At 54.6% G+C, this 25,110-nt stretch overlaps 1 protein-coding gene across 4 annotated transcripts in view; it reads left to right on the top strand.

The window, feature by feature from the left end:
* Window positions 1-25,110, top strand: part of CUNH1orf226 (chromosome unknown C1orf226 homolog) — a 252,274-nt gene that overhangs the window by 216,713 nt on the left and 10,451 nt on the right. For all 4 annotated transcript variants that reach the window (XM_040461049.1, XM_040461048.1, XM_040461050.1 and 1 more), the window contains 5 exons: window positions 2,294-2,435; window positions 9,351-9,517; window positions 11,148-11,327; window positions 18,367-18,532; window positions 19,741-19,893. In XM_040461049.1, the coding sequence (XP_040316983.1) occupies window positions 2,294-2,435; window positions 9,351-9,517; window positions 11,148-11,327; window positions 18,367-18,532; window positions 19,741-19,893 (808 nt within the window). The remainder of the gene's footprint in view (window positions 1-2,293; window positions 2,436-9,350; window positions 9,518-11,147; window positions 11,328-18,366; window positions 18,533-19,740; window positions 19,894-25,110) is intronic.

The following is a 25,110-nucleotide window of genomic DNA, read 5'->3' as shown; positions in this document are numbered from 1 at the left end:
AATTTGAGGCCATCCAGCCTCCTCCCACTGCTACAGTGGGGAGTGGGGAGGCCAGTTCTCTCCTGCCGTAAAGCAGGTAGCAGCGTAGCTTGATTCCACGTTCAAGTTCAGAGCGCTCTCCATGGAACATGCTACCACAGTATCCTTTTAGTGTGAATGAAAGTACAACCTACATCAGAGCGAAGTAAAGCGAACACTGAAAGGAAACCATTTAGTGGTGAATGTACACATCTAGACCTGGAATCCAGCAATTTCCTCGTGGTGGAAACCATCATGGTGGCTCCCACCAGAGACAGTTTGGCCCATGGGTTCTCCTCTGTCATGAGTTGGGTGGGGGAGGGGGTGGTTTCGCCTCTTTGATGCTTACATCCGTACGTAAGAGGCAGTCCCCTTAATATCTGTAGGTTTCTGTTGTCGATAAAAACAAGCCCGGCCTTTCCTATTTATTTTCTGTCCTCGTTGCCTTTCGGCACAAAAACCTGTGTTCGAGAGCTTAGCGTATGCCAAGCCCTGGGGGAGGTGTTCGTCATACGCTTACCCCTCTGCGTGGTGGAGGAGAGGCTGTGGACATCGCTGACTCAACGCTGACGACTCCCGTTGTCGCTTCTCGATGGTTGGTTGAAACTGGTAGGCGTGTTCCACACGTTCGTCCTTGAGGAAGGTGACAGAGATGAAAACCATAGTCTGGGTTCTTCCGATGTCAGTCCTGAGTATGTGATCCAGTGCCCAGCTTGCGATGTCTGAGAAATGTGGGGCCTCTGAGAAGTCATTTCCTACCGGATTTAAGTCTGAGCGCTTCCTTTCGAAGAGAAGATTAGAAATCCTATCCCCGTCCCTTGTCTTCTCCTGTGGACTTGGGGGCACTTGTTTGAAGACCTTTCAACTTTTAACATCGTCTTTCGTTTTTTAATGTTTACTTATTTTTGAGAGAGAGAGAGTGCAACTGGGGAAGGTACAGAGAGAGGGGGACAGAGGACCCAAAGGGGGGTCGGCACTGACGGCAGTGAGCCCGGTGTGGGGCTCCGACTCACGAACCGTGAGAGCGAGACCTGAACTGAAGTCAGATGCTCAACCGAGCCACCCAGGCGCCCCTCAACTTTTAACGTCATCTGAAAAGCTAGTTAAGGAAAGTGTCTGCGGCTTACAGGGATGGTGGAGTTTGTAACCTGTCCTTCCTAGGAGAACCTAGGAGAACTTTTATAGCAACAGGCACTTAGTGAATGTGGGACTCACTAGGTGGACACAGCTGTCCTGGAGTCAGGCCATCCAAAATGTGATTAATCTCGGATGCAAGCATAGGGTGACAGCCACAGTTAGATAAACTGTCTGCGGTGGGATGTTCGGGGAGCACTGGGGGCAAGGAGCAGTGAGCTGAGCTCACCCAGGCTGTGTGCTTAAACTCTACCTAGCTTATACCGGACTCGGTCTCCGGAAGAACATGAAAGCTGACTGATTCTGCAGTCGGTCAGCTATCCTCTTTGGAGGCCAGACCCTGAGAATATTGCCTGTGGTTCGTCCTCAGAGCCTGTGTGGGTCGCTTAGGACTGTAGGGGGAACAGGCTTCCTTGTCCTGTGTCCTCCTCTCCAAGTTAAGCAGTGGAATACCGAGAGCTAGGGTCAAGTTCTGTTCTTGGGCTATTAAAAGATATGGTTAAATAGCTCCTCAGCACCCCCACCCCTGCCCCAAGAAAGGAAGGAAGGGAGGGAGGGGAGAAGGAAGGAGGGAAGGAAAGAAAGAGGAGTGGCCAAAAACACACCCAAGTGGGCTATGTCTTTACGGCAAGACTGGGAAGGCTCACCTGGGTTAGGCTTGCGGCCACTGGCATCCCAGGGGAACTTGGACTCCGGGCTCGTGGCTCTGCTGCTTAGACGGTGGCTTCCCAGTCCCTGGTCTGCAGGAGCAGCAGGGAGACCTGGAGAAACCGAGTTTCTCTTCATGTGGCGAACCCACCAAACGTTCAGTTGTGGTTGGCGAAGGATGCTGGAGCGTCTGGACCGCTTTTGTTAAACGTGGAAGGGGGCCTTGGGCTCAGTACCGTCTGTCCTTCCAGTTGACTGATTGTTCTAGAACTGGTGAGTTTCTACTTCCTGGGCCACTTCAGGAAGGAAAACATCTCCACACCCTTCTTTGTGAGCATGGGCGCATCAGAGCAACCTTAGGTTTTTCCGTCTCTTCCTTTGCCGCCTTCATGGGTGTCTGTCCGCGTGGCCCCCGGTGCATCCTCTCCCGTCCTGTGTCCTTTGCAGAGGGTCCCCACGCCCTTCACCTGCTCCTTTCCTTTCTCCTTCCCAGAGCCAAGCCATGCGCATCGTGCGGACGGTCGGGCAAGCCTTCGAGGTCTGCCACAAGCTAAGCCTGCAGCACACGCACCAGAACGCAGACGGCCAGGAGGACGGTGAGGGCGAGAGGGACAGCAGCAGCTCGGGGGAGCCAGGTAGGCGCCTGGGCGGGTCGCTGCAGTGGGAGGGGGTGGCCACCAGCATGGGACAGTGCATTCCTTCACCAAGCCCCAGACCGTCAACCCACTTAAAAAGCACATTTATTTTTTTTTCTCTTTCTCTCTGGAGTCTACATTTTCTTTAAGGAACGTGTGTGGCTTTTATGATAGACAATTAAAGATGTTTATCGAACACAGAAGCATTTAAGCTGCTTTATGCTACCAAATCCAACCCCAAAGAGAATTTCAGTACAAACGCACCTTCATAAAACAAATTAGAAAGAAGATAAAGTTATAATTACCTTCATGGCTTTTAAAAAATTGTTTTTAATGTTTATCGATTTTTGGGAGAGACAGAGTGTGAGCGGGGGAAGGGCAGAGAGAGAGAGAGAGAGAGGGAGACACAGAATCCGAAGCAGGCTCCAGGCTCCCAGCTGTCAGCACAGAGCCCGACACGGGGCTCGAACCCATGAACTGTGAGATCATGCCCTGAGCCCAAGTCAGACGCTTAATTGACTGAGCCACTCAGGCGCCCCACTTTCTTCCTGTTTCTAAATTCTGTAGTTCTGTAGACGTTCCACGTGGACATTATTCCAATATCTCTCACTTTGAAGTGTCACCGAGAGTCAGGAAGAAGGCAGAGTTGCCTTCCATCATGTTGATCATCTCACAGTAAATGTGGGGAAAGTATGAGTATCAGGAAAGAGCAGACGGAAAGTCAGTATTGTTTATATCAACTTCTAATGTGGAAAACCCAAGAAAAGAAACTAGTCATTGTTAGAAACAGGAGAATTCCTTTAAGGAGGTGAGGTCTGGTAGTACGACCAGTAACTCAGGGTTGTGTTTTCCAGCAACGACCACTTGGAAGTCTTAGCAGAAGAAAAAAATTCATTAGCATAACAATTTAAAAAGATAAAATACCTGTGAATGATTGTAATAAAATGTCTACATTTTACATGAAGAAAGTTGTAAACAAGTGGAAGGTTCTTGGATGGGAAACCTGAACCATCCTTTTTATTAAAAAAAAAAAAAAGCCAATTCTCCTGTGAATCTCTCAGTTTAACAGCACAGTGCAGATTTCTGATGGCAAAAGGGGCACATTGGAAAGCTGTCGTCTTCAGAACTTGCAGGATCCAGATAAGGCAGGGTTCAGAGGAGCATCCAAAGGTTCAAGTACTTATTTTTGTAGGCCGATAACCAACCATGAAAATCAAGTTAGCTAAGCACCCAGTTCAGGACGCTGCAAAGTGCCTGAGAGCAGACCCTTGAATTTCATTCCGGCTGCACCTGTCCCTGGCTGTGTGATTTGGGGGCAAGTTCATAACCTCTCCGGGCCTTTGTTTCCGCTTTGGAAGAAACTAGAAAGAACGGCAGAGCAATAAGTCATACAGTTGTTGTGACAATTAGGTGAGCAGATACGTGAAAAATGCCTAGTCTGGTGTTTGGCCCGTAGTAAACACCAGATCCGCGTTCGCTATTATTATTCTAACCTAAATACGGAAAGATCGGAAAGGCAAGAAGAGAAAAATTTCTGGAAAAGATGAGTAATGACAGGTGAGTGGCTTTGCAGACATGAAAGCATAAAGCTCTAATAGTAAAACTGCTGATGTAGGACTGCTTCCCTGACGGGGGGTCAGGATGGAAAGTTCAGACATAGACCCAGAAACACACGCTAACACAGGGCACCGTGGAAATAGGAGCCCTACAGAAAAAAATATAGAAATCAAGTTTAAAAATCCACATGCCTTTGACCCCCAGCTTCCCCTCTCCGAATTTATCGTAAGGGTAAACCCATACATGCGTATGTAAAGCTACATAAGCAAAGAACTGGAAACAGCATGCGGGGGTTTTTCAAATAAATTATGATCCAAATAGCAGAATATTGCACAGCCATTAAAAAGAATGAGTCTGCTCTCTATGAAATGATACAAAGTCTGTCCAAGATACTTTGTTGAGTTTTTCTTTTATTTAAAAAAAAAAATTTTTTTTTTCAACGTTTATTTGTTTATTTGAGTCCGCCTGGGTGGCTCAGTCGGTTAAGCGTCTGACTTCAGCTCAGGTCATGATCTCACGGCTGATGAGTTGGAGCCCCACATCGGGCTCTGTGCTGACAGCTCAGAGCCTGGAGCCTGCTTCGGATTCTGTGTCTCCGTCCCCACCCCTCCCCGAGTCGCACTCTGTCTCTCTCTCTCTCTCAAAAATAAACATACGTTAAAAAAAAAAACAAAAAAACTTTAGAAAGAATGAGTCTGCTCTCTATGAAATGATACAAAGTCTGTCCAAGATACTTTGTTGAGTTTTTCTTTTATTTAAAAAAAAAAATTTTTTTTTTCAACGTTTATTTGTTTTTGGGAGAGAGACAGAGCATGAACGGGGGAGGGGCAGAGAGAGAGGGGGAGACACAGAATCCGAAACAGGCTCCAGGCTCCGAGCCATCAGCCCAGAGCCCGACGCGGGGCTCGAACTCACGGACCGCGAGATCGTGACCTGAGCTGAAGTCGGACGCTTAACCGACTGCGCCACCCAGGCGCCACGAGTTTTTCTTTTAAAAGAAATTTTTTAACGTTTATTTATTATTGAGAGACAGACACAGGGCATGAGCAGGGGAAGGGTAGAGAGAGGGGGAAACACGGAGTGCACATGCACGTGCTCTCTCTTTCTCAAAATAAGTAAATGAACTTTAAAAAAAGGATACAGTGTATTACCTGTATCATACAAAACGCGTATTAATTGACTTACTGATAAGGCTATTAACAGTAGGCCATTAAGTGTTTGGGGAGGCCAGAGTTACACAAGGATGGATCTTTGACTGCATGGGGTGGTCTGAGCCCCTAATCCCCACGTAGTTCAAGGGTAAACTGTGCTGCACTCTAAGTGCATATTACTTATTAGCTGGTTTGCAGCTCAGACTCTGAAATACATGACCCAGCCCGTCTCTGCAGTGTGGGAAGTAGCCAGGGGATCTCTCCAGTCCCATAGGTCTGAGTTAAAGGATTAACCAGGGCTCCCTCTGATCACAGTGTTTGCAGCACGCAGCTGAGCCTCCTTTGAGTAATATTGGCGTGTGGGATGGCACAGATCTGGAATGGGAAACATTTCTTCCGCAAGGAAAGCTGCTTACCGCCCAGCCCCATACTCACTTCCTTTTTACGGCCCCCGCGTGCTTGCTTGCTTGCTTACGGCCTACAAACCACTAGGATTCACGTTTCTTCTTTCCATAAGTGCTTCCCCCGGAAGCATTTATCTACCGCGTTAGGATTTGTCTCCGTTAACGGAGCACCTTGCAGCACCGGACTAGAACTCTTGATCGGTAGCTGTTGGTGTGTATTTTTGTTTTGTCGATAGGAGTCTCCCGTGTGAGGGACTTGTCATTTAACGCACAGCTTATCTTTCCACTGGAGCCACCTCGCCTCTCCCACGCCCTCCCTGCCTGCCTTCCTTGCCACCCTCATTCTCCCCACTGTTCCCGACCCTCGGGGAGATGTATCTTGTGTATCTTTTGGCACTGCTAGCTGCCGTAGGCCGGGTCCCCGGGGCTCAGAGCCAGGTGGGGCCGCTGCTCCTGCTCCGCTTGCCCGCCTCTGCCTGGTGCGGTTTCTTTGACTCCTGCAGAGGGTTTCCTGGGAGAGCTCCCGTTCCCTCGGAGGCGTCATCCTCCCACGGCAGCAATCCAGTGTGGGGAAGGGCTTGGAACCCTTAGGAGGAATAGAGCTTCTTAAAAAGAACACTCGTCATCTAGACAGCGAGCCACGGGCTGGGGTACCTGTTACACCTGCATCTCCTGGGCCTCCTGCTCCATCAGGACCCCCGAGCACGCTGCTCACCTCACCCTTCTGCTCTCTCACCTCACCCACCCCTCCGTCCCTGGCAACCACTGCCCGATCCTTTGTCTCTCCTTGGTTTTAGTTTCCTCCTTCCTTCAACAGATGTTTATCTAGTTCCCCTGATGTGCCAGGCTTGATTCTGGGTAGGCTGTGAACAAAAACAAGGGTCCCTGATGGCGAGGAGCTCGCTTTCAAAGTTGGGGGGGCGGGGGAGGTGGTGCAAGCACGTGACAGATAAACGAGATCATCTGAGAGCATGTAAATGCAGGGAAGCGGGGTGGGGGGCTTTGCAGGTGGAAGCAGCCGGCCAGTTGGGAAGCAGGGTGGCACTGGTTTTAAGCACCAGGCCTGGAGCCAGACTGGCAGGCTTTGAGCCCCAGCTGCAGCCTTACCAGCTCGGTGCCTCAGTTTATCTGTCACTGCCTGCCTCTTAGGACAGTTGTAAGGACAAATGATTTATACAGGTAAAACCCTTAAATCGTACCTGGAATGTACTAAGCGCTTTTTTTTTTTTTTTTTAAATGTTCATTTATTTTGAGAGGGAGGGAGGGAGAGGCAGAGAAAGGGAGAAAATCCCAAGCAGGCTCTGCAGTGGTAGCTTGGAGCCCTGCACAGGGCTCGATCTCCCGTGAGATCACGACCTGAGCCGAAACCAAGAGCCAGGCACCTAACCAACTGAGCCACCCAGGTGCCCCAGTAAGTGCTATTTCATTTTAAGCTATTACTACTGCAGTTTTGAGGCCAAAAAAAGAAAAAGAAAAAAAGTGGGCATTTCCAGCACTTTGCGCCCGAGCTGATAACCCCTTGTTCTTTTTTTAAACCGTTTTATTACGGTATAATTGACATGTGAAAAGTTCTGCATTGATTCAGCAGCACCTATCCATTTAGCCCCTGAAACCGCCTTCCAGAGTTACACTTCTGGGGTCACCCGGCTCCGCCAGGCTGCTTGTCCCCAGCTTGTGCCTTGCGGCCAGTGTCCCCCAGTCCAGGATTACCCTTCACCTGCCTCTTCCTGAGCCCAAGCCACCACTTCTGCCCCTCCTGGGGCGGGGGGGGGGGGGGGGGGTCACCTAAGTCTTTTGCTATGTTGACTTCCTCCCCACTGCACACAGACAAGATCAAGCCTTTCTCCATAACAAAACCAAATCCAGTCTTCCTTGCCCCTGTATCGCTTCCCCCTGCCAGCCTAGCCCCTGCATCGCTCCCCCCCGCCTTGCCCCTGCATCACCGCCCCACCCCCCAGCCTTATCTCTTTCCTTTCCTTCAGAGCTCAGCTCTTTGCCAGACTTATCTGCACTCTCGTGTCTTCTTCCTAGTCCCCCACCCTCGCTGTTACTCCTTCAACCTCCAGTTGGTTGCCTTGCCTGCTGGCCTTTCCGGAGACCCCGGTCAAGGTCACTGAAGGGCCCCCAGCTAGCAAACTGAACCAGCCTCTCCGTGCAGGGCTCATCACGGGGAACGGAGCACTCGCCTTCCCTGGCTTCTGGGGCACCACCCCATATACACGCACGCACAACCTTTCTTTATCTGCGACTTGCTTTCCAACGTCCTTTGCGCTTCTCCTGGTTCCTGGCGCCCTTTTCTGACTTCACTGGTTTCAACTGATGTTTATTTCCAGGCCAGGCCGTTCTCCTGAACTCTCCACTTACGAACCCAATAGCTGAGGGGTATCTCCACTTGGCTGTCACAGACCTCGTGATTCCGGCGGGTTTAAAACTCAGTGCATCCTCTTACCCACAGCCCCGCTCCTCCTGAATTTTCCCTATAGGACGCCAGCCCCTACCGGATCACCTAAATCAGAAATTTCAAAACGTCCTTGCATATTCCTCTCTCCTTCCCTCCTTCCTCCCACCTCCCACTCTCTCTCTCTCTCTGCCACCAGTTTTTCCCCACATCCTGTGATTTCTGCCCCCCCTGAAAATCTTTGACATCTGTTCCCCTCTTGTCTGCTACGGCTAGCATAAGCCCTCCTGTTTCTCACCCGGGGTATTGCTTTTCATCTCGTCCCTTCTAGATCCGTCCTCCACATCATCTCTAGGGTGAAACTCGAAAGAACGAAATGCTTTGGTATTACTCACCTGCTTCCGGTCCTTCGAGATGAGATCCGCAGTCTTCCTGGTTGGGTCCCTCCCTACAGAGCCATTTGCAGTGAATATCGCCTGTATCTTTGTCCCTGCCTCCCCATCCCGTGCCTGCTTCCTCACCTGCCTTAGCTGGCACTTCTCCAGGTGGTGGTGTGCCCTCTGGACAGGCTGCTCTAACCCCTGCCTGAGTTAGCTGTCCGTCCTCTGTTGCCCGGCACCCCGGATCAGAGGGGACACGGCCCCCTGCTGCATCCGTGCTGTGTGTCTGTCTCCTCCGTCAGGCTGGGGAAGCCTGGAAAACACAGCTTAGGCTTATTTATTCTTATGCCCGGTAGATTTCTGTCACACACAGGTGCTTAATGAATGCTCATTGAACAAATGAAATCAGCATATGTCCTGCGGCTTCTAGTTACAATTCACTGCATCGAGTAGACGTGGTTTAAATAAGCAATTCAGAAAGTGGCACTTCTCTCCACTTCCAGGTCCAGTCCTCTCACCCTTGCGCAGGTGGGAATCCACACAGCCCAATCTCCTGTCTCCCAGTTTGCTAGAAGGTTTCGTTTTTTTTTGTTTTGTTTTGTTTTGTTTTTAAATATCATTTCTTGTCCTTTCAGCTTCTGGGTCCCAGGAAAGTGGCAAATACCAGATCCCCCTCTTGTCTGTTAGGACCTGAGGAAGATCGTTAGCTGTGGGTCCACCCTCTAGACCTTGCCTTACCCGATGTGCTAACAGGCACGGCGTTCCGTCCACCCCAGCTTCCCCTCCCGGTGCTTACAGATCAGTTACTGTACTGACCTCCGCCCATCAGCCACAGTCAGCGATCGATAGTGAAAACCAGCTGTTTTCTCAGCCAAGAGGGAGAATTGGGCGTGAAGGGTGGGTGGAGACGTCAGGGAGCCAGTGGCCTCTCTAGACATGACAGTCCTGAAGGTGAAGTGCCGGGAAGGGAGGACCCTGGCCTCGGTGGTGCCCTTCCCTTCCCTCCCTCTCTGTCATCCCCACAGGCCGCCAGCTCACTGGAGCCGAGAGGGCCTCCACGGCCACCGCAGAGGAGACGGACATCGATGCAGTAGAGACCCCGCTCCAGGGGAACGATGTCCTGGAATTCAGCCGAGGTGTGACCGACCTTGACGCCGTAGGGAAGGAAGGAGGTTCCCACGCAGACCCCAAGGTAGGCAGGACGTGACCCGTCACACCGTCTGCACGCATGCTGCCTCCTGGAGCACAATGTGCTGCGGCCTCGGCCACCGTCAGAGTCCCCTCCTGTACCCGCTGGGTTAGCTTCCGCGTGCGGTGCATACGACCAAGCGGAGCAGCTTTCGTCTCCTCTGCGGGGGCCCGGCTCCTGCAGATGGGCCCGGTGGGCCGGCGCTCGACCCTGCTGTGTGTCAGGACACCACAGAGTTACCCTTGACGTGCGCCACCCTCCAGGGTCCCCTCTGTCCTGAGTCCCCTTCTCCCCAGAAGTCCTGCCCTCAGTGGCTCCTCATGGCAGCCTGATACCTGTGCAGAGCTAAGCCTCGAGCACCAGGACTGATCCCTTGGGGCTTAGCTGCTGGAGCGGAGTTCGTCCAGGCTCCCTCTGCCTGCGGCCAGCGACTGTGCACTTTGGTGCTGCCTCCTGCTGATGCCACAGAGGCTGGCAGTGCGCCCTTTGGGGGCCGGAAACTGCGAGACCACCTGAGGCATCATCAACTCCAACCTCACATCCTACAGCTGAGATGGCGGGGCTCCCGAGAGGATCCCGATAGAATCCAGACGGAGAGGGGTGTCTGGGTGGCTCAGTCGGTTGACTGTCTGACTCTTGGTTTCGGCTCAGGTCATGATCTCGTGGTTCATGAGTTCAAGCCCCACATCGGGGGAGAGATTCTCTCTCTCCCTCTCTCTCTGCCCCTCCTCTGCTCTGTCTCTCAAACTTAAAAAAATAATTTTTTTACAAAAGAATCCAGACTGAGAAAGTGATAACTTGAGAGCACATTCCAACCCGAAGACACAGCAGAAAACCCGGAAGGACAATGCTAAGAGAGGGGGCTCCCCCTAGATTCCCCGTGTCACGGCCGCCTCTCCTTCCTGCCGTGTGTCGGCCTTTTCCAGTGCAGGCTGTGGGGCAGCTCATCAGGAGGAGGGAGAAACCTGTCTGGTCTGGAGGGTGGGATGGTCCCACGTCATCACCTGATGCTTTCTTGGTGACATTTGTCCCCTGCAAGCGGCAAGAGCTGTCTGTCACTGGGTGCCTTTCTCCTGCACGTCTGCAGAGGGACCAGCAGCAGACTTCCCGGAAACGAAATGGCTCTCCCTGCAGTTAGTTGATTTATGGATCCCATAAGCCATCTTCGTGACAGTTCCCACCTGCCCAGAGGGAGACAGGAGGGAGGGCACAAAGACGCCGTTCAGCCTGGCCCTCCCCGCGAGGCACACCCTGCTGGACTAGCCTCCCTCAAGCCTCGGGGCCCCGGGGGCAGCCCTGGAGGAGGGAACCCCGAGGACCCATCGGAGTGAAAGTGGAACTGCCCCCTTCCGGGTCTCATAGTGGGGTGGTGGCCAGAGCTGGGTGCCCCAAAGTCCGGGTGTGGTATCGCTGGATATGGTGTGAGAGGCAGGTGCCCACCGTCTGCCTCCATCGCAGGGGGTCAGTCACTGAGGGTCCAGGCAGGGTGTCCTGGCAGGTGGCCCCGGCCGCCACACCACCTCCTCCTGGGGCCCCGTCCACACGGCTGCTGGGGACGCCGCATCTCCCCCCACCTGTGCCCGGGCCGTCTGTGTAAGAGCCGTCACTGCCCTGTGCTCTCTTCTCTCTCCAGGCTTCTCCCCACCCCCAGGAGCCCGTGCTGGCAGCCTCGCCCAGGATGCTTCTCCCCTCCTGCCCCTCGCAGCCCCCAGGCCTGGGCCCCGGGACACCGCTGTCCTCCCACCACCAGATGCAGCTCCTCCAGCAGCTCCTCCAGCAGCAGCAGCAGCAGACGCAAGTGGCTGTGGCCCAGGTCCTCCTCCGCCTCCTCCCTCCCCCTCAGGCTCCACTCTCATGGGCTTGACGCGCCTTCCCTGGCGGGGGGCGAGGGGCAGGTGTACAGCCTAGGGAGCCGTAAGGGATCGCTCACGCTGTTGGGTCATTGCTTGTTGGGGAAGGGGGGCGAGGGGGATGCGGTTGGGCTAGGAGGGAACGTTCTGGTTTCCCGCGTACCCCCCCTCCCCCCCCCCCACCCCCCGCTCTGAGCTGGGCTTGGCTGGCTTGGCTGGACGTTGTTGGATAAGGACCTGAGCTCACCAAGGAAGGAGGTGCACACAGAGCCCCCCCCTCCCCTTCCTGCCTCATTTTCCTGGTGTTCGGGTGGGAAGAGACGCCTTTGGAGTCAGGACAGCTGTGACCTCGTGCAACCAGTCTTAAAAGAGCTTCAAGGACGAATTTGCACCAAACACCCTTGCAGAGACTGGCATCCTAACTGCCTTGTCCATTCAAATCCCCACACCTCCGTCAGTGCTCTGCTTCTTCCCGGCAGGATTTGATCTTGTACTGGCCTTGGAATTCGTCCCAATGGGATCTAACTTACAGGATGTTAGGTGCTGTATGTGAGCTACGTGAGAATTGGCTTTGATCTCAGGAGCGAAGTGCTGTTTGGGCCCCAAAGGCTTGTCAGGCCATGGCCTTGCAGAGGACCAAGCTGGTTTCCCTTGCTGCTTCCGGCAGGGATTCCTTCTGCTTGCTTTCCACAGAGGGGATTCTAATCCACATCTGGAGGGGATTCTAATCCACATCTGCTTTGGGACTTGTGAGTCTGACCTTCATAGGCTCATACCATTCATAGGCTGAATTCTGAGACTGAGGGATGGGTCAGGCTCTTGGGTGGGGTGGGGAGGGGGTCGTGGATAAGGGCAATGAGGAGGGCGGGGCCTCCCGAGCAGGGGAGTGGTGTGCGATCTGGCCAGGCAGCTCCACGCGCTGGCATTCTCGATCTGTGTGACTAGGCTGACCTCTGAGGCTTTCTGCGTTCTAGAACGGCAGGGAGCAGACTTCTCTGGGGAGCACTCCCTGATCCCTGTTGTTTCTCCTGCTTATCCTTCTCACGACCCTTGGGGTGGAGGGGTGGCCCAGTCACAGCTGTGCTCTCCCATATGCACACCTTGAGAAAGCACCGGCCGCCTAACCAGAGCGGGATCTGCGACGACTTGGTTCTTGAAAAGGCTTAGTTCTCTTAACACAGTCTCACAAGGACGGGTCCTGAGACGTAAGCCTCTCGGAGGACTTGTGCAGCCAGGTTGGAGAGAGTAGAATCAGTGTGCCATGGCTCCTAGGTGATTGGAGCCTTTAAAAAATTCTGACGGTGAAACAAAAGGATGTGTGCTAATGGTAGGAGCATTTGCAGGTGTTTCCAGAACAGCAAGAAAAAGAAGGCAATGTCATTAATGGCTTCTTATACTTGGGGGTGGGGGGGGCGGGGAATCATTACTCTTTGTCAAATAACAGAATTCATCTCGTCTCCTTAATGGCGGTGTGGCAGTCCCTAGCGTCCCCTCCTCCCCGTTGTGACAGGATCACAAAGCCTCAGTGCTCCAGCACAGGGCCATTCCACGACTCACATCATTTCCGGAAGTTTCCCCTTGAATACAAATCCATTCTCCAACCCATAATACTTTTCTCTTGCAGCGTATCAATTGCCGAGTAATTATTATTTATCTAAGAAAGGGCTTGATGCATATTCATGATAGATATTACCAGCGAGTCATTTGAATTTGAAGTCACTGCTAAACGCTAAGGGGAAACTAGACACAAACGTACAATCTACACAACAAGAAGATTGTTGTGTCGGTCTGGGGAAGCATTCAGTCTGCAAAGCCACAAGACCTGTAACTGATCGTGGCTTTGCCACAAGCAGCATGAAACCCTAAAAGTGGTTTTCCGGTAGGGAATCAGGCACCTGCCTCAGCGGGGCAGCACTGCCCTGTTTTAATGGTCTCTCTCCTAGAAGACAGTGGATCTCAGGGAAGGGAAGAGTGTGGTGTTTGGGTTTACTTCATTGCCACTCCCACGGGCTCTGACTCACAGTCTGTGGATTGTGGCTGGCGGTGTCCTGCCTGACCCTTGGTTCCCGCAGTGACGTGGCCGATTGGCCAGCATCGCGCATCGGTCCTGGCGAGGTGACGGGTAGGGCCGGAGACTTGCGGCGTCTTCAGCCGGACGGGGAACTTGAGGTCAGAGATAGCTTCTTGAACATACGTCTCTCCCCCTCTGCTGCCTGGGAACGCAGAAGAGGTGGGGTGTCGCAGCCGAGGCTTTCAGATCCTGTGTCCTCCAGCCGACTGGGCCCTAAACCCTCCTTCTGTTACAAGTTCTTCTGCACGTTCCTCTTTCTCCCATTCTAGAAAGAATGGGCTTTGTATGTTTCCATGTCTTTGGGTGAAAACTATTGTATAGGAGATAGAAGTGGATCAGTAGGCCTTCTTGACCTCTTTCATGCGTTTAAAATAGGGCAGACCAACGTTAAAAAAAAAAAAAAGGGGGGGGGCGTCTGGGTGGTTCAGCCGGTTAAGCGTCTGACTCTCGATTTCAGCTCAGGTTGTGATCTTAACGGTTCGTGAGTTCAAACCCTGCCTCAGGCTCTGTGCTGACAGCATGGAGCCTGCTTAGGATTCTCCCTCTCCCTCTCTGCCTCTACCCTGCTCTCACTCTCTTTCTCTCTCTCCAAATAAATAAACATTAAAAAAAAAAAACCAAAAACCTGCCACAATCCCCAAAATTCCAGGGGGCAAGAATACCATGACCTCAGCACTTCAGGTAGGAACACAGTTTCTTTCTCTCTGGAAGCATCCAAGTCCTCCTATGTGACTTCTGGGTTGAGCTAAGGGTCCAGGCAGAGTTCCTTGCAAACAGGTTCACTCTTGGGGTCCCTTGTGGCATCCTGTATGCATGCCCCTTCCCCATGTACTCTTCACAGGCTACTCCGTTCTGCTGTTGTCCTGGGACCGGGCTTGGATCTCCTTAACAGTGTTCTGATTTGTTCTAAGACCTTAAGATCTCTCCCAGCCTCTCTCTAATTGGTTCAGAGCCTCTCTAGGGGAGCCTGCCCCGGCCTTAGAGGTACAGGGGCAAAGGAGTTGTTCAACCAGCTCTTAAGCGTTTCTAGCTTAGACCTCAGTGTGTGAATAAGCCCCTCTGACCGCTTTCCCCACCCAGCATGAGGCTTGCCTGGCTGCACTAGCTTCCTCTTCTTTCAGCTGGGCCAGAAGTTCAAGGGTGTGAATGAGGGCATAGCCAAGCCCCAAACCAGAGCTGGGACATCGCTGGCACCTGCATGGCCATGAGCTGGGCCCCTAGAGCTCCAGAATCGGCCTGGGCACCTCGGCTGACTGGCAGTAGTTAAGTAGGCCGGAGTCCTCCACACTTTGCCAGCTCCTGGCCTAGCTTGTGAGTGCACTGTCGCTATTTAAAGATTTCTCCTCTACCCGCTGCCCCTGGTGCTTATTCTGAAACCCGTGATTGGTTACTTCTGCTTCGCAATCGCGTACGCTGTCCATGCAGGAGCCGCACAGAAAACCCTCCACACCCCACCTCCAGGCCCTAGACTGAGCTTTTGTCGGCGTGGCTTCTGCCAGTCCCCAGCACCCTGGGTGCACTGCCCAGTCCCTGCCTTATGCATGCTGAGACAGCGTCACCTGCCTCCGCTGGTGCGTCCGGTGGGGGGCGGGGGGGAGGGCAAATTGCTGTGGTTCTTTCCACGCCATTTCCATGTGCCTGCTCCCTAACTTCAGCCTGGCCCTGCCCCCACTTCTCACGGAGGAGCTGGAGTCCAGGCAAGTAGGCTGGAGAGCGAGTGGGCAGTGGTCTGGTGTCGCTGGGTGGGCTGAGGGAGGGTGTCCGAACTGGAGGGTGCAGGGTTCAACTCCCACGTGGGGCGCCGTGGCGGGAACGCGGAGCGGGACACCGCACCCCAGCCGTGACCTTCCCACGGACTTCGTCTGTGAAGTGGGATAGTCGTTTGCCAAAGACCCTGTGGTTCTGGAAAGGAGAGGCTAACCCATACCTTTTCAGAAATTAATACGGCCTGCTTTTGCGAAAGGTGCTGAATTCTCAGAAAGAAAAGCATGCCGAATACAAAGAACTGTCCCATCTGGGAGGCGGGAGGGGGCGGTGTCTGCTCCCCGTTCACGTTCACGGTGGAGGAAGCGAGCACACACAGCTAGAGCAGACTGCCCAGAGCCCAGGCTGAAAATCGTGCTGCCCCGTTTCAGTGCCTCGAGGCCAGACCTGTATGTGCAAAACACAGGGACTATTAAGTGGCCTCAGATTTAAAAGGAGTCCAGGCTGTTTCGTCGCAGCCTGGCCTGGTTTGGGCTCTGCCATGGCACGGACTGCCACGGACAAAGTGATCCTTCTGCCTGATGTCACTTCTGATGGCTGCAGAAGGGCCCGTTGGCACTGGCTTTAGGGAGCGGTGTGTGCTTTTGCATTCCTGGGGTTTGAAAACACTGGAAATGTTCTGACTCTGCATTTGCAAAGCTAAAATTCTTACTTAATCTGTTCGAGGAGCACTCAGACTCAGGAGCGTTTTCTCCTGGCGCTTACTGCCTGAGGGAAGCATTAGATTCAAGGGCCTTTTATGTATTGATGGCACTCCACCAGGGGAACTGGATTACCTGCAAAAAGAAGCTTCCAACATTCCCCCCCCCCCCCCCACCTCACTTCTGCAGGAGGGGACTCCTCTTTTGTCCCCAGTCCTCATTCTATGATGTCAGAATGGGAATCTAGGGATTCTCTTCAGTGAGCCTTTGACACATGGCCCCCAGCGCTGACTGCCATGTTCACCAGGATGTGGGATCCTGGATTGCCTGAGCCTCTGGGGGCCCCCTCGGGTGAGAGTTGGAGGAAGTGAGGTCCAGGTGGAAGCGAATTCGCTACAATTGCATAGGGTGTAACCGCCAGACTGGAGCATTCCAGCTCCCGGTCCAGTGCTCCCAAGTGGCCCGTTGTCCTGGGATGCGAGTCCTCGAGTCCCTGGTGTGTGTGCAGGGAGCCCGCTGTAGATGCCGATTAGCAGCATCTAGACTTCTCTGCTTTTTCTGTTCATATGCATTGAAAACTTTATCCCACCTTTCTGCCTCATGTTTGTTTCAGTCCAAAGGAAATAGAAAATGGGATAATTAACCCACCTGCACCGTAGATGCCTTTCAACGATACTCTTGATTGGAGTACGTTACCTTACTCACAGATGGGAGGTTAAGCTTGGCCCTTTCTCAGGAGGCACTTCTGGAGCCTTCCCACAGCAGTTGTTCTGTTTCTGAGAATCAGCAAGATTTGGGGGACTCTCAGGGGAAATACCTCCATGTCTCAGTTTCCAAAGAAAATAAGGGCTTAACAGCCACCCCACCACCTGATACTCCGCTTCAAATATTATTGCCACTTCTTTCCCTGTTCTCCTTGCTCTCTAGATCCTTCCTTAGTTTCCATGAGGCAGCAGATGAGGCTGATTTCTAAACCAAACTGTCACGTCCGTCCTCAGCAGCACCTTATGGAGGACAGATTTACTTTAGGCTCCTTACACATCCGCCCCCTGGGGCAAGACAGGCCCAGCCTCGGGAGCCACTAATGGAAAGTGGCGACTAATCTCATTAGCGGCTCCCACATAACCGACTGCAAGGTCAGGTCCTCAAATCTGCCCGGAAGGAAGCAGCTGCTGAATCCAAGAGTGGGAGTCTCCAAGCTCAGCGGCTGGAAGGGGCAGACGCTGGGCTCGGCAGGTCGCTGGGTCCGGTTGGACGGACCACAGAGCCGATACGGTCCTTTGCTCTCCGACAAAATGTGCAACCCTTTGGAGCAAACTGCTCTTCGGAAAAAGCCCGAGCCGTTACTGTCTGAGCAAGAGTCGGCTGGCTCTTCCGACCCCTCTCCTGCCCCCACCTGACTCGCCCCAGTCAGCCTGCCTCAGTGTCTCCACGTTATCCACGTCGTATTTCCTGGTCCAGGAAAACCCTCTTTCCCACAAGCGGCCTTGGTGTGGGCCAAAATTCACGAGCTCCGTTTCTTCAGGGACCTTCTGAAACCCTCCGCGGAGGCCCCTTTATCCACCACTTGGTACAGGAATCAAATGGGTGAACATTGTTGTTGGCTTGTGACTCAGTTTCCTCGAGCTGGGCTCCTGTTACGATCATTCCACCTGTTCCCTTGGGTTTTCTCCCCATACCCGGTTACACACCGAGAGCAGACCCTCCGGGGCCCCGAGCACACTGTATGTGCCCTCACCAGCTGCTCCACCGTGTATGAGGACAGTGGATGAGGGTCCTCTCTCCCCCATAGTGGGCGGCTCTGTAAACTGTTCACCTCCACCCTGCTGGGCTTGTGGGAGGAGGCCCGACTGTGAATCAGTCAGCAGGCGTGTGACCCCTACCAGGTATAAGGCACAGTCCAAGGTGCTGTGAGAAATGAAAAGGGGCTGGATGGTCAGGGAAAGAGGCCGGTACCCCCAGATGGGAAAGAACAGACTATCACGACCGCCTCACTAATGAGGGGACTCTGTCGGCCTTCCGGTTTCCCAGCATGTGTGGGCACGAGGAAGGGGAGAGGAAAGCCCGAGGAGGGGTTTGCTGTGACACTGTTCTTAGCTACTGGCTCAGCGTATCAGTTTCTGTTTCCTTTCTTAAAGGACACGATGAGCGAAAGGCACCTCCGTCCATGTGGCGGTCACGTGTTAGTTGTCAAACCTGATGGGGGCGCAGGGGCTGGGGCTCGGCATTTCCCTTCCTCTTGTGCTTGGTGCCGGGCCCTGAGTGGTATCTGAGTGACAAGCCACAGCCCTCCCTCGGGAGATGCAAAGAGGCGCACGGGGCCAGTGACCCAGTTTCTTTGGGCTGCTGCTCCGAATGACGAGCCCAGGTGCCCACGTGTCCCCGGAAGGGCTTCTTCCTCGTGAATGGAACATGGCAGGTGTCTCTGGTCCCAGCCGTTCCCCCGGTGACTCTCGTTTGCATTCATCTCTCTCTCTCTCCTCTCTGTCCTGTCCTCTCCGCCTCTTCTCTCCCTCCCGTCTGCAGGTTCACTTGCTGAAGGACCAGCTGGCTGCCGAGGCCGCCGCGCGGCTGGAGGCCCAGGCCCGAGTGCACCAGCTCCTGCTGCAGAACAAGGACATGCTCCAGCACATCTCCCTGCTGGTCAAGCAGGTGCAGGAGCTGGAGCTGAAGCTATCGGGACAGAGTGCGAGTAAGTGAGGGCCCCGCCCAGCCTCCCTGCCCTCCACGGAGGCTCTGGAAAACCCACAGGCTTTTCTCTGAAGCTCTTGGTGGTGTTTGATTAGACCCCTGACCCACCCCGGCGTTCCAGCAGGAAACATAAGGCAGCTCTGTCTGTCCTGTCCACACGCTTTGCGGAATTGCAAAATGGCAGGGCTAGCGAGGGTCTGGGCCCCTTCTCGTCCAGCATCCAGACTTGACCTTGAATGTCCCCAGGAGTCACTGCCATGAATTCATCCAGGCTCCCCCTCCTCGAAAAGGGCTCGGACACCCGTCCTAAGGCAGCCCGTTTCAGTGTATTTCCGTTGAAATCTGCTGAGCACCTATCGTGTCCTGCTGTCTGGGGGCTCTGGGGAGGACCTCACGCCGTACGGGGCTTACGCACCCTGCACTATACATTTCACACCTCTGTAGCATAGAGCAGGCTGGTAGCCGTCGTCTACTTAGTGGATAGGGCAGGAAAGAACCGGCCAGATAGCGTTGCTGGTGAGTGACAGAGTTGCCCGGCACCCGGCCTGAGAAGCCCGGCCGCCTCCAGGCTGGACTGGGAGGTACTAGAAGGCAGCACACATCTCCGGGCCTTCCTTTTGTTTATCCGTGGCCTGTAAGCCTTCTCCAGATGTGTGTAGACTGAGGGCCAGTGTAGATGCCCTGGTCCTCTTTTGTGCCAGAAACGATGCTAGAGTTTCAGGCACGTGATCTCCTGTAATCCTGGTAGCAGTAGATGTTGTTACGCCCATTTTATGAATGAGACAGACTCAAACAGGTTAAGGAGCTGGCTCAAGGTTACAGGACCAGCAAGGTGTGGGTCACACTGAGATTCAAAGCCAGGTGTGACTGCCAAACCAATGCTTTTCCTCTTCGCCCAGTGGTTCCCCCAGAGTATCCCATAACTTCTTAAAGAATGAATATTCCCAGGTCCAACCCATGGAGATCACGATCAGGGGGTCTGGGCAGGGCTGGGGCCCTTGTTAAAGCAGCACCAAGGTCTAGATTGGGACCCACTGCACTTCACCGCCCCAGAAGTCTGGCCCTCTGGATGGGTACCTCCTTCAGGGTCGCAGGCTGGTATCCCCCGTGCCCCTCCCGCCCGCCCCCCCCCCCGCCCGGCGGGCTGCCTCGCGGGCCCGGCGGCCGGGCCTGTGTCTTCCCCCCCCCCCCCCCGCCCCCCACCTCCAGTGGGCTCCCAGGACAGCTTGCTGGAGATCACCTTCCGCTCCGGAGGCCTGCCGGTGCTCTGCGACCCCACCACCCCGCAGCCGGAGGACCTGCCCTCGCCGCCCCCGGGCGCGGGCCTGGCCGAGCTGGCGCACCCCGCCGGCAGCCCCCTAGGTAGGCGCGATCGCCTGGTGAAGCTGGAGTGCTTCCGCTTCCTGCCGCCGCCCGCGGGCCCGCTGCTGGGCGGCCTGGAGCTCCTCCGGTTCCGCGAGTCGGGCATCGCCTCGGAGTACGAGTCCAACACGGACGAGAGCGAGGAGCGCGACTCGTGGTCCCAGGAGGAGCTGCCGCGCCTGCTGAACGTCCTGCAGAGGCAGGAGCTGGGCGACAGCCTGGACGATGAGATCGCCGTGTAGGGCGGCCCGGGGCGCAGGGGCGGGGGGCGGGCCCGGGGGGGTTGTGGGCTGGGCGCACCGCCGAGGATGCCCGCGCGGCGGAGGGCGGTGAGGACCCTGGCGACCGGAGACTGGCTCCAGCCGGGGGGTGCCCCCCCGGAGAGCCTGCCGTTTCAGGAAAGGATTAGGATTTTGCTTTGGAAGGTGACACAGGGGAGCACTGGGACTCCCACAGGTCAATCGGCCCCTCTCTCCTATTTGTGACTTTGGAGGAGGGGGGGCAGGGCCTTCCAGGACCCGTGGCTTTGGGAGAGGGTCCCTCGCGAGGACCACCGGGCTGCTGAAGGACCGCTGGCGCCAGCTGCTTCATCAGGCTCCCCTGCCCTGGCCTGGCCTGTGATGCCCGGGTAGCCCCCTCCTGCCCCACCTCAAGGCCCCACTGTGAAGGGAATACATCGGGTACCTTCTGGGGTACTGTGCATCTGGGTGTCCAGGATAATACCCGTTGCCTGACCACCCGCCCCAGACCTTATGGGACGAATTCCTTCTCCAGGCCCTCGTGGAGAGAACAGAGGCTGAATGCTCTGGGCTGTAAGTGACAGGGTAGAGCTTTCGGTGTGAGCGCCGTGTTGGGATGTGTCACATCGGGGAAGCTTCCGGATGAGTTGAATCTGGACATCTTCTCCAGCTGGGTGTTAGGTGTTGCTTCCAGGGACATTGAGCGTTTAACATCAGTCAGGCCGGGGCTGTGAAAAGCCCTCGGGGAGGGCAGTCTCTTTGCTGCCACAGATGCCTTAGGTCTGATTCTTCGCTGTGGAAGTCCTGCCCCCATCCTGCAAGCCCAGCTCGCCCTTCCCTCCTCTGCGTCCTGCCTCAGGGGGCTCTGCCAGCTGAGGCACCCTCACCTCGGAGAAAGCCTCAGAGACCCAGAGCCACCCCCCCCCCAAGCCTTACCTCTCAACCTGTCCCCTCCACTGGGCAGTTGTGGTCCCTTTTTACTGCAAACAAATACAGGCCGGTAGCTGAGACTGTTTATTTCCTCTCTTCAGAATCACTGCCACTTAGGTCAGGGACCACAGCCACGTCACCCTTGACCCGTCCCTGTGGGTGCGTGCCTCGAGCACACCTGTAAAAAGTGCCACGTGCAGTTGTCTCGTCTTGGACCATCTCGGCCTTGTCTAGAGATCACCACCCGGTACTGCATGCTGATGGGGGCACGAAGGACAAGTTCCTTCTGTGACCGTTAGACTCTAGCGTCTGTGAACAGATTTAACGATGCCTAAAGAGCGAGAGCCGAGCCATGCTAGTGTCACGTGTTTGGGGAAATCAGCCTTCATCCGGGACAACGAGCGACAGACCCAGCCTGCAGTGTTCTTTGAGGGTTAGCTGGTAAGGACGTGGTGATCCAAAACACAGGGCGCTTCGGCCCTGACTCAGCTTTACAGTTTTGATAAATGAAAGTGTAGCCCTTCTCTTAAGCAGCTGGATTCCCTCTTAGCTAGAAAGTCCAAATGAAATAAACGCAGCTTTATGTTAGTCTCCCTTGGTGCACCAGGGTATCAGCAGAAATAGGATGGGGTGTGTGCGGATAACGCGTGCGTGTGTGTGCGCGTGTGTTTGCGTGTGTGTGTACGTATATGCACAGGTGGCATGCGAGGGAACGTGTGTACGCGGTGTGTGGGCTTGTAAGAAGTGGCCAGAGAGAAGAGACAGGGAATCTTCAGGGTCTTTGAACGAAGCAGAATTGTGTTCTTTTCCTAACGTGTATTTAGTTGGAGAGGGGTGGTTGTGTTTGTTTTACCGTATTTTCTAATTAACCATTGGATGGAAGGTAGGTCCAGAGACACAAGGGAAGGAAGAACCAGGAAGGTAAGAGCCACAAACTGAAGGAGCGACGGCCGGAGTCTGGTGTGGCCGAGCCTGGCCGGCTCACCAGATCCTCCGCTGGGTGCGACCTCTCAGAGCGTGGGAATTTTGAGTGTTCCAGAGCGTGAAAGGTCTGGCTTCTTGAGGCTTCCCCTGCCTTCCCCTGCGTGTCAGCAGGAGCTGAGGGGGAAGCCAGGGGGCCAGTGGACTGGCTTTGTGGAACGTGGCAGGAGAGGGGGTGAGGAATGGGTGGGGAATGGTTTCTGAAGGGTCTTGGAAAGCTTGCGAAGCGAAAGAAGAACGGACATTTAGGAGAGACGAAAGAATCAGAGAGACGAGTTTTCTGTACCACTGACTCAGGACCCGTTTGGGACCCTTGCCCTCGGATGCTCTGTAGTGGTTTCCGCCTGCCTCGGCCCCAGCCTTCCGCCAGACGGGGCCTTTGCCGGAGACTGGTTTGCGTGCCGGCGCCTTCCCCAGTTTGAGCCACAGCAGCACACGGGGCGTGTGGAGATGACAGGACGGATCTAGGGACCCTGGCGATTCACCAGCCACTGGGCAGGAAAGAGAACATCGCAGACCTGATTTCCCAGCGATGGCCCCCTCTCCTTCTCCCTCCTTGCTTCTTGCTCTGCTCACTCAACTCCTGCCCTCCTCTTTTTATCCTTCCTCTGTCCACGGAGGACAAGTGGACGCCAGGGGCGCCTACCTTACTGGTGCCTGCCTCAACCTACCCCGGGTGCCAGCCGACTTCCGGCCTATCACAGTTGCAGAGCCAGCAAAGAATTTCTCTGCACAGGATGGACTGTATATTGCGATGGAAATGATATTCCTTATATCCCTGCTTGTATCAGTGCTCTCTGTGAAGCCCCTTCGTAGCCTCCCTTCTCCCAATGGCTCCTGTTTAGGACTCGTGTTCCTTTTATTTCCTCTCTGCCTGACTGCCTCCTCTCACCCCACCAACCCTGAGCCCTCTACTTTCTAAAACTGTTGTGTCATTAACTCTGTTGGTTCAACTCTCTGGGAAAAGATTCTCTGTTCATGTAAGTGCACTTACTCCCTGGATGTTGTCACTAGTCTAGTGGCTTTTGCTAAATAAACCTTTCTGATTTCTAAAAGCTTTTCCATGGTCTCTTCTTGCTTCTTCTATCCCACCTGCTGCCTGACCTCCCCTCCCTCCCACCCCACTTCCCAAGCCAGCGGCCATCAGCTCTGCGACACACTGGTTCTCAAGGGTTGTGGTGTTCAGAAAACAAAGAGGGGAGGAAAGCGGTGCCTTCGGCTACAGTTTGTATAGACCAGCCTCGCGGGATCAGGTTCTACGGTGGTTACGATCCGAGGATGATTTTGCTTCCCCGGGGGACGTGTGACCTTTGCTTGTCACGACTGGGGGAAGGATGCTTTTGACGTTTAGTGGGTAGAAGCCAGAGAGGTTTGCTAAATATCCTACGATGCGCAGGTCAACCCCCCCCACCCCTTCCCCCCACCCCCACAACAGAAGCATCCAGCCCCAGTGTCAGTAGTGCTGAGGCTGAGAGACCCTGGGCTTGTGCCCGTTTTTTCAGACTCTCCCAACCCCGGGTCTTTTGAAACTCCAGGCATCCTTGGCATATCAGCAAGTGTTGGGTGCTTGAGAAAGTACATCATAGATGTTTTTGGATGTAACTCCAATCATCCAGAGTATAAAATTTCATTGACCCCTGACTACACGTCTGAAATATACATGGGATTCTGACTGGAGTCAAAGCTGGTCCCTCCGCACACCTACCTGCAAATATCATGATGTCACTGCAGCACAGCTCAGTGGGAGAGCCCTCCCTGGCTCGTGGGCTCTCGGCTTTCCTGCCAGGCGTAGAAGCGAGAGGGAGGTGCAATGCTAGCCAGGGAAGAGCGTCCGAGAACTAGAAGCCACCGTCCTGGAAACCAGTTACGTTGGCCAGAGCTCTGAGCCCTTTGGAAGGCAGAGGGTTTGTTGAACCTGGTACTTTGTAAGGCCCAACTCTGCGGGAAAGCTGAGAGTCCGATCCGCCAGCTTCTCACGCCCTTTAGCCCCTTCCTGACTGAGCGAATGGAACGCAGCCTCGTTTTCTCATCTGTAAAATGGGGATAGAACCTGCCAAGTAAAGCGATAACGAAGAGTAAATGAGGTTGCATTTTAAAGGCAGAGCACCTGGCAGGGGCTCAGGGCACCCCTAGCGCTTACCTTCTGATCGGCTGGGGGAGGGGAGGTTGTACCCGTTACCCGTTGGTCAGTGCAGTTGTGTGGTGGGTTGTGTTTTCTGTGTGCTGAAGCGTTACTCAGACCTCCACCTTGAGACAGCAGGGCAGTGGGGGGGCGGCAACGATGCTATTAAACGTGAAAGGCAGAGAGCACCTGTCTTTACACTCAAGCACCTGCCAAGGTGACAGGTAGCATGTGCCATGGCCCTTGAGCTCGATCCCCTGTGCCTGTGACATGGGTGCCCTGGTGGAGGGAGTGCGGGTTGGACAGAGGGTGTGCAGCCAGACAAAAGCTGATTCCTCTCCTGACTCTCCCACAGACCAAGGTAAGGCCACAAGGCCCCCATGTGGGCCCCTCCCTTACTCCCTCAAGAGCCCCGTCGAGGGGACACACATGTGCAGTGATGCATGTCAGGGGCATCTTCAAGGGCTTGGGTGGCCTTTCCCTTTAAGGAAACAGGAAGTCAGAGTGAGGACTCCTTTGGTCTCTCCCCTGGGGGGTCCAGGGAGTGATGTCAGGGCTGCCTAGAAAGACCGCCAACCCCAGAGCGGACAGGCTGGGACCCTGGAGTCCACGGTTCAAGTACACTCTTAGACTCTGGCTGGGTTGGTAGAGGGTGGAGGGCGGGGGAGAGGGGGTGGGAAATGTTCTCACGGTGTGGGACATGATGGGATTTGAGCCCAGGCTCTGTCAAAAGAACCACAAATGATATTTTCGCAGGACAGGGTTAAGCAGAGACAGCTCTCCTGAACCAGAAGGTGAGGCTTCGGGAAAACTTCCTACATGATCACCGGAAGGGCAAGGGGAGAGCCTCTACCCTGACCTGTCTGTACGCAGGGGGGCCTGTGTCCCCCCGGTTCTACCCCTCAGGAGCTCGAACACCTGAGAAGCTTTCAGACTGTGCGGAAG

This window comes from Herpailurus yagouaroundi, unplaced genomic scaffold (assembly GCF_014898765.1).
Source record: "Herpailurus yagouaroundi ecotype Mexico unplaced genomic scaffold, PumYag 253, whole genome shotgun sequence".
Classification (NCBI taxonomy): domain Eukaryota; kingdom Metazoa; phylum Chordata; class Mammalia; order Carnivora; family Felidae; genus Herpailurus; species Herpailurus yagouaroundi.
This window is presented reverse-complemented; position numbering and strand designations above follow the sequence as displayed.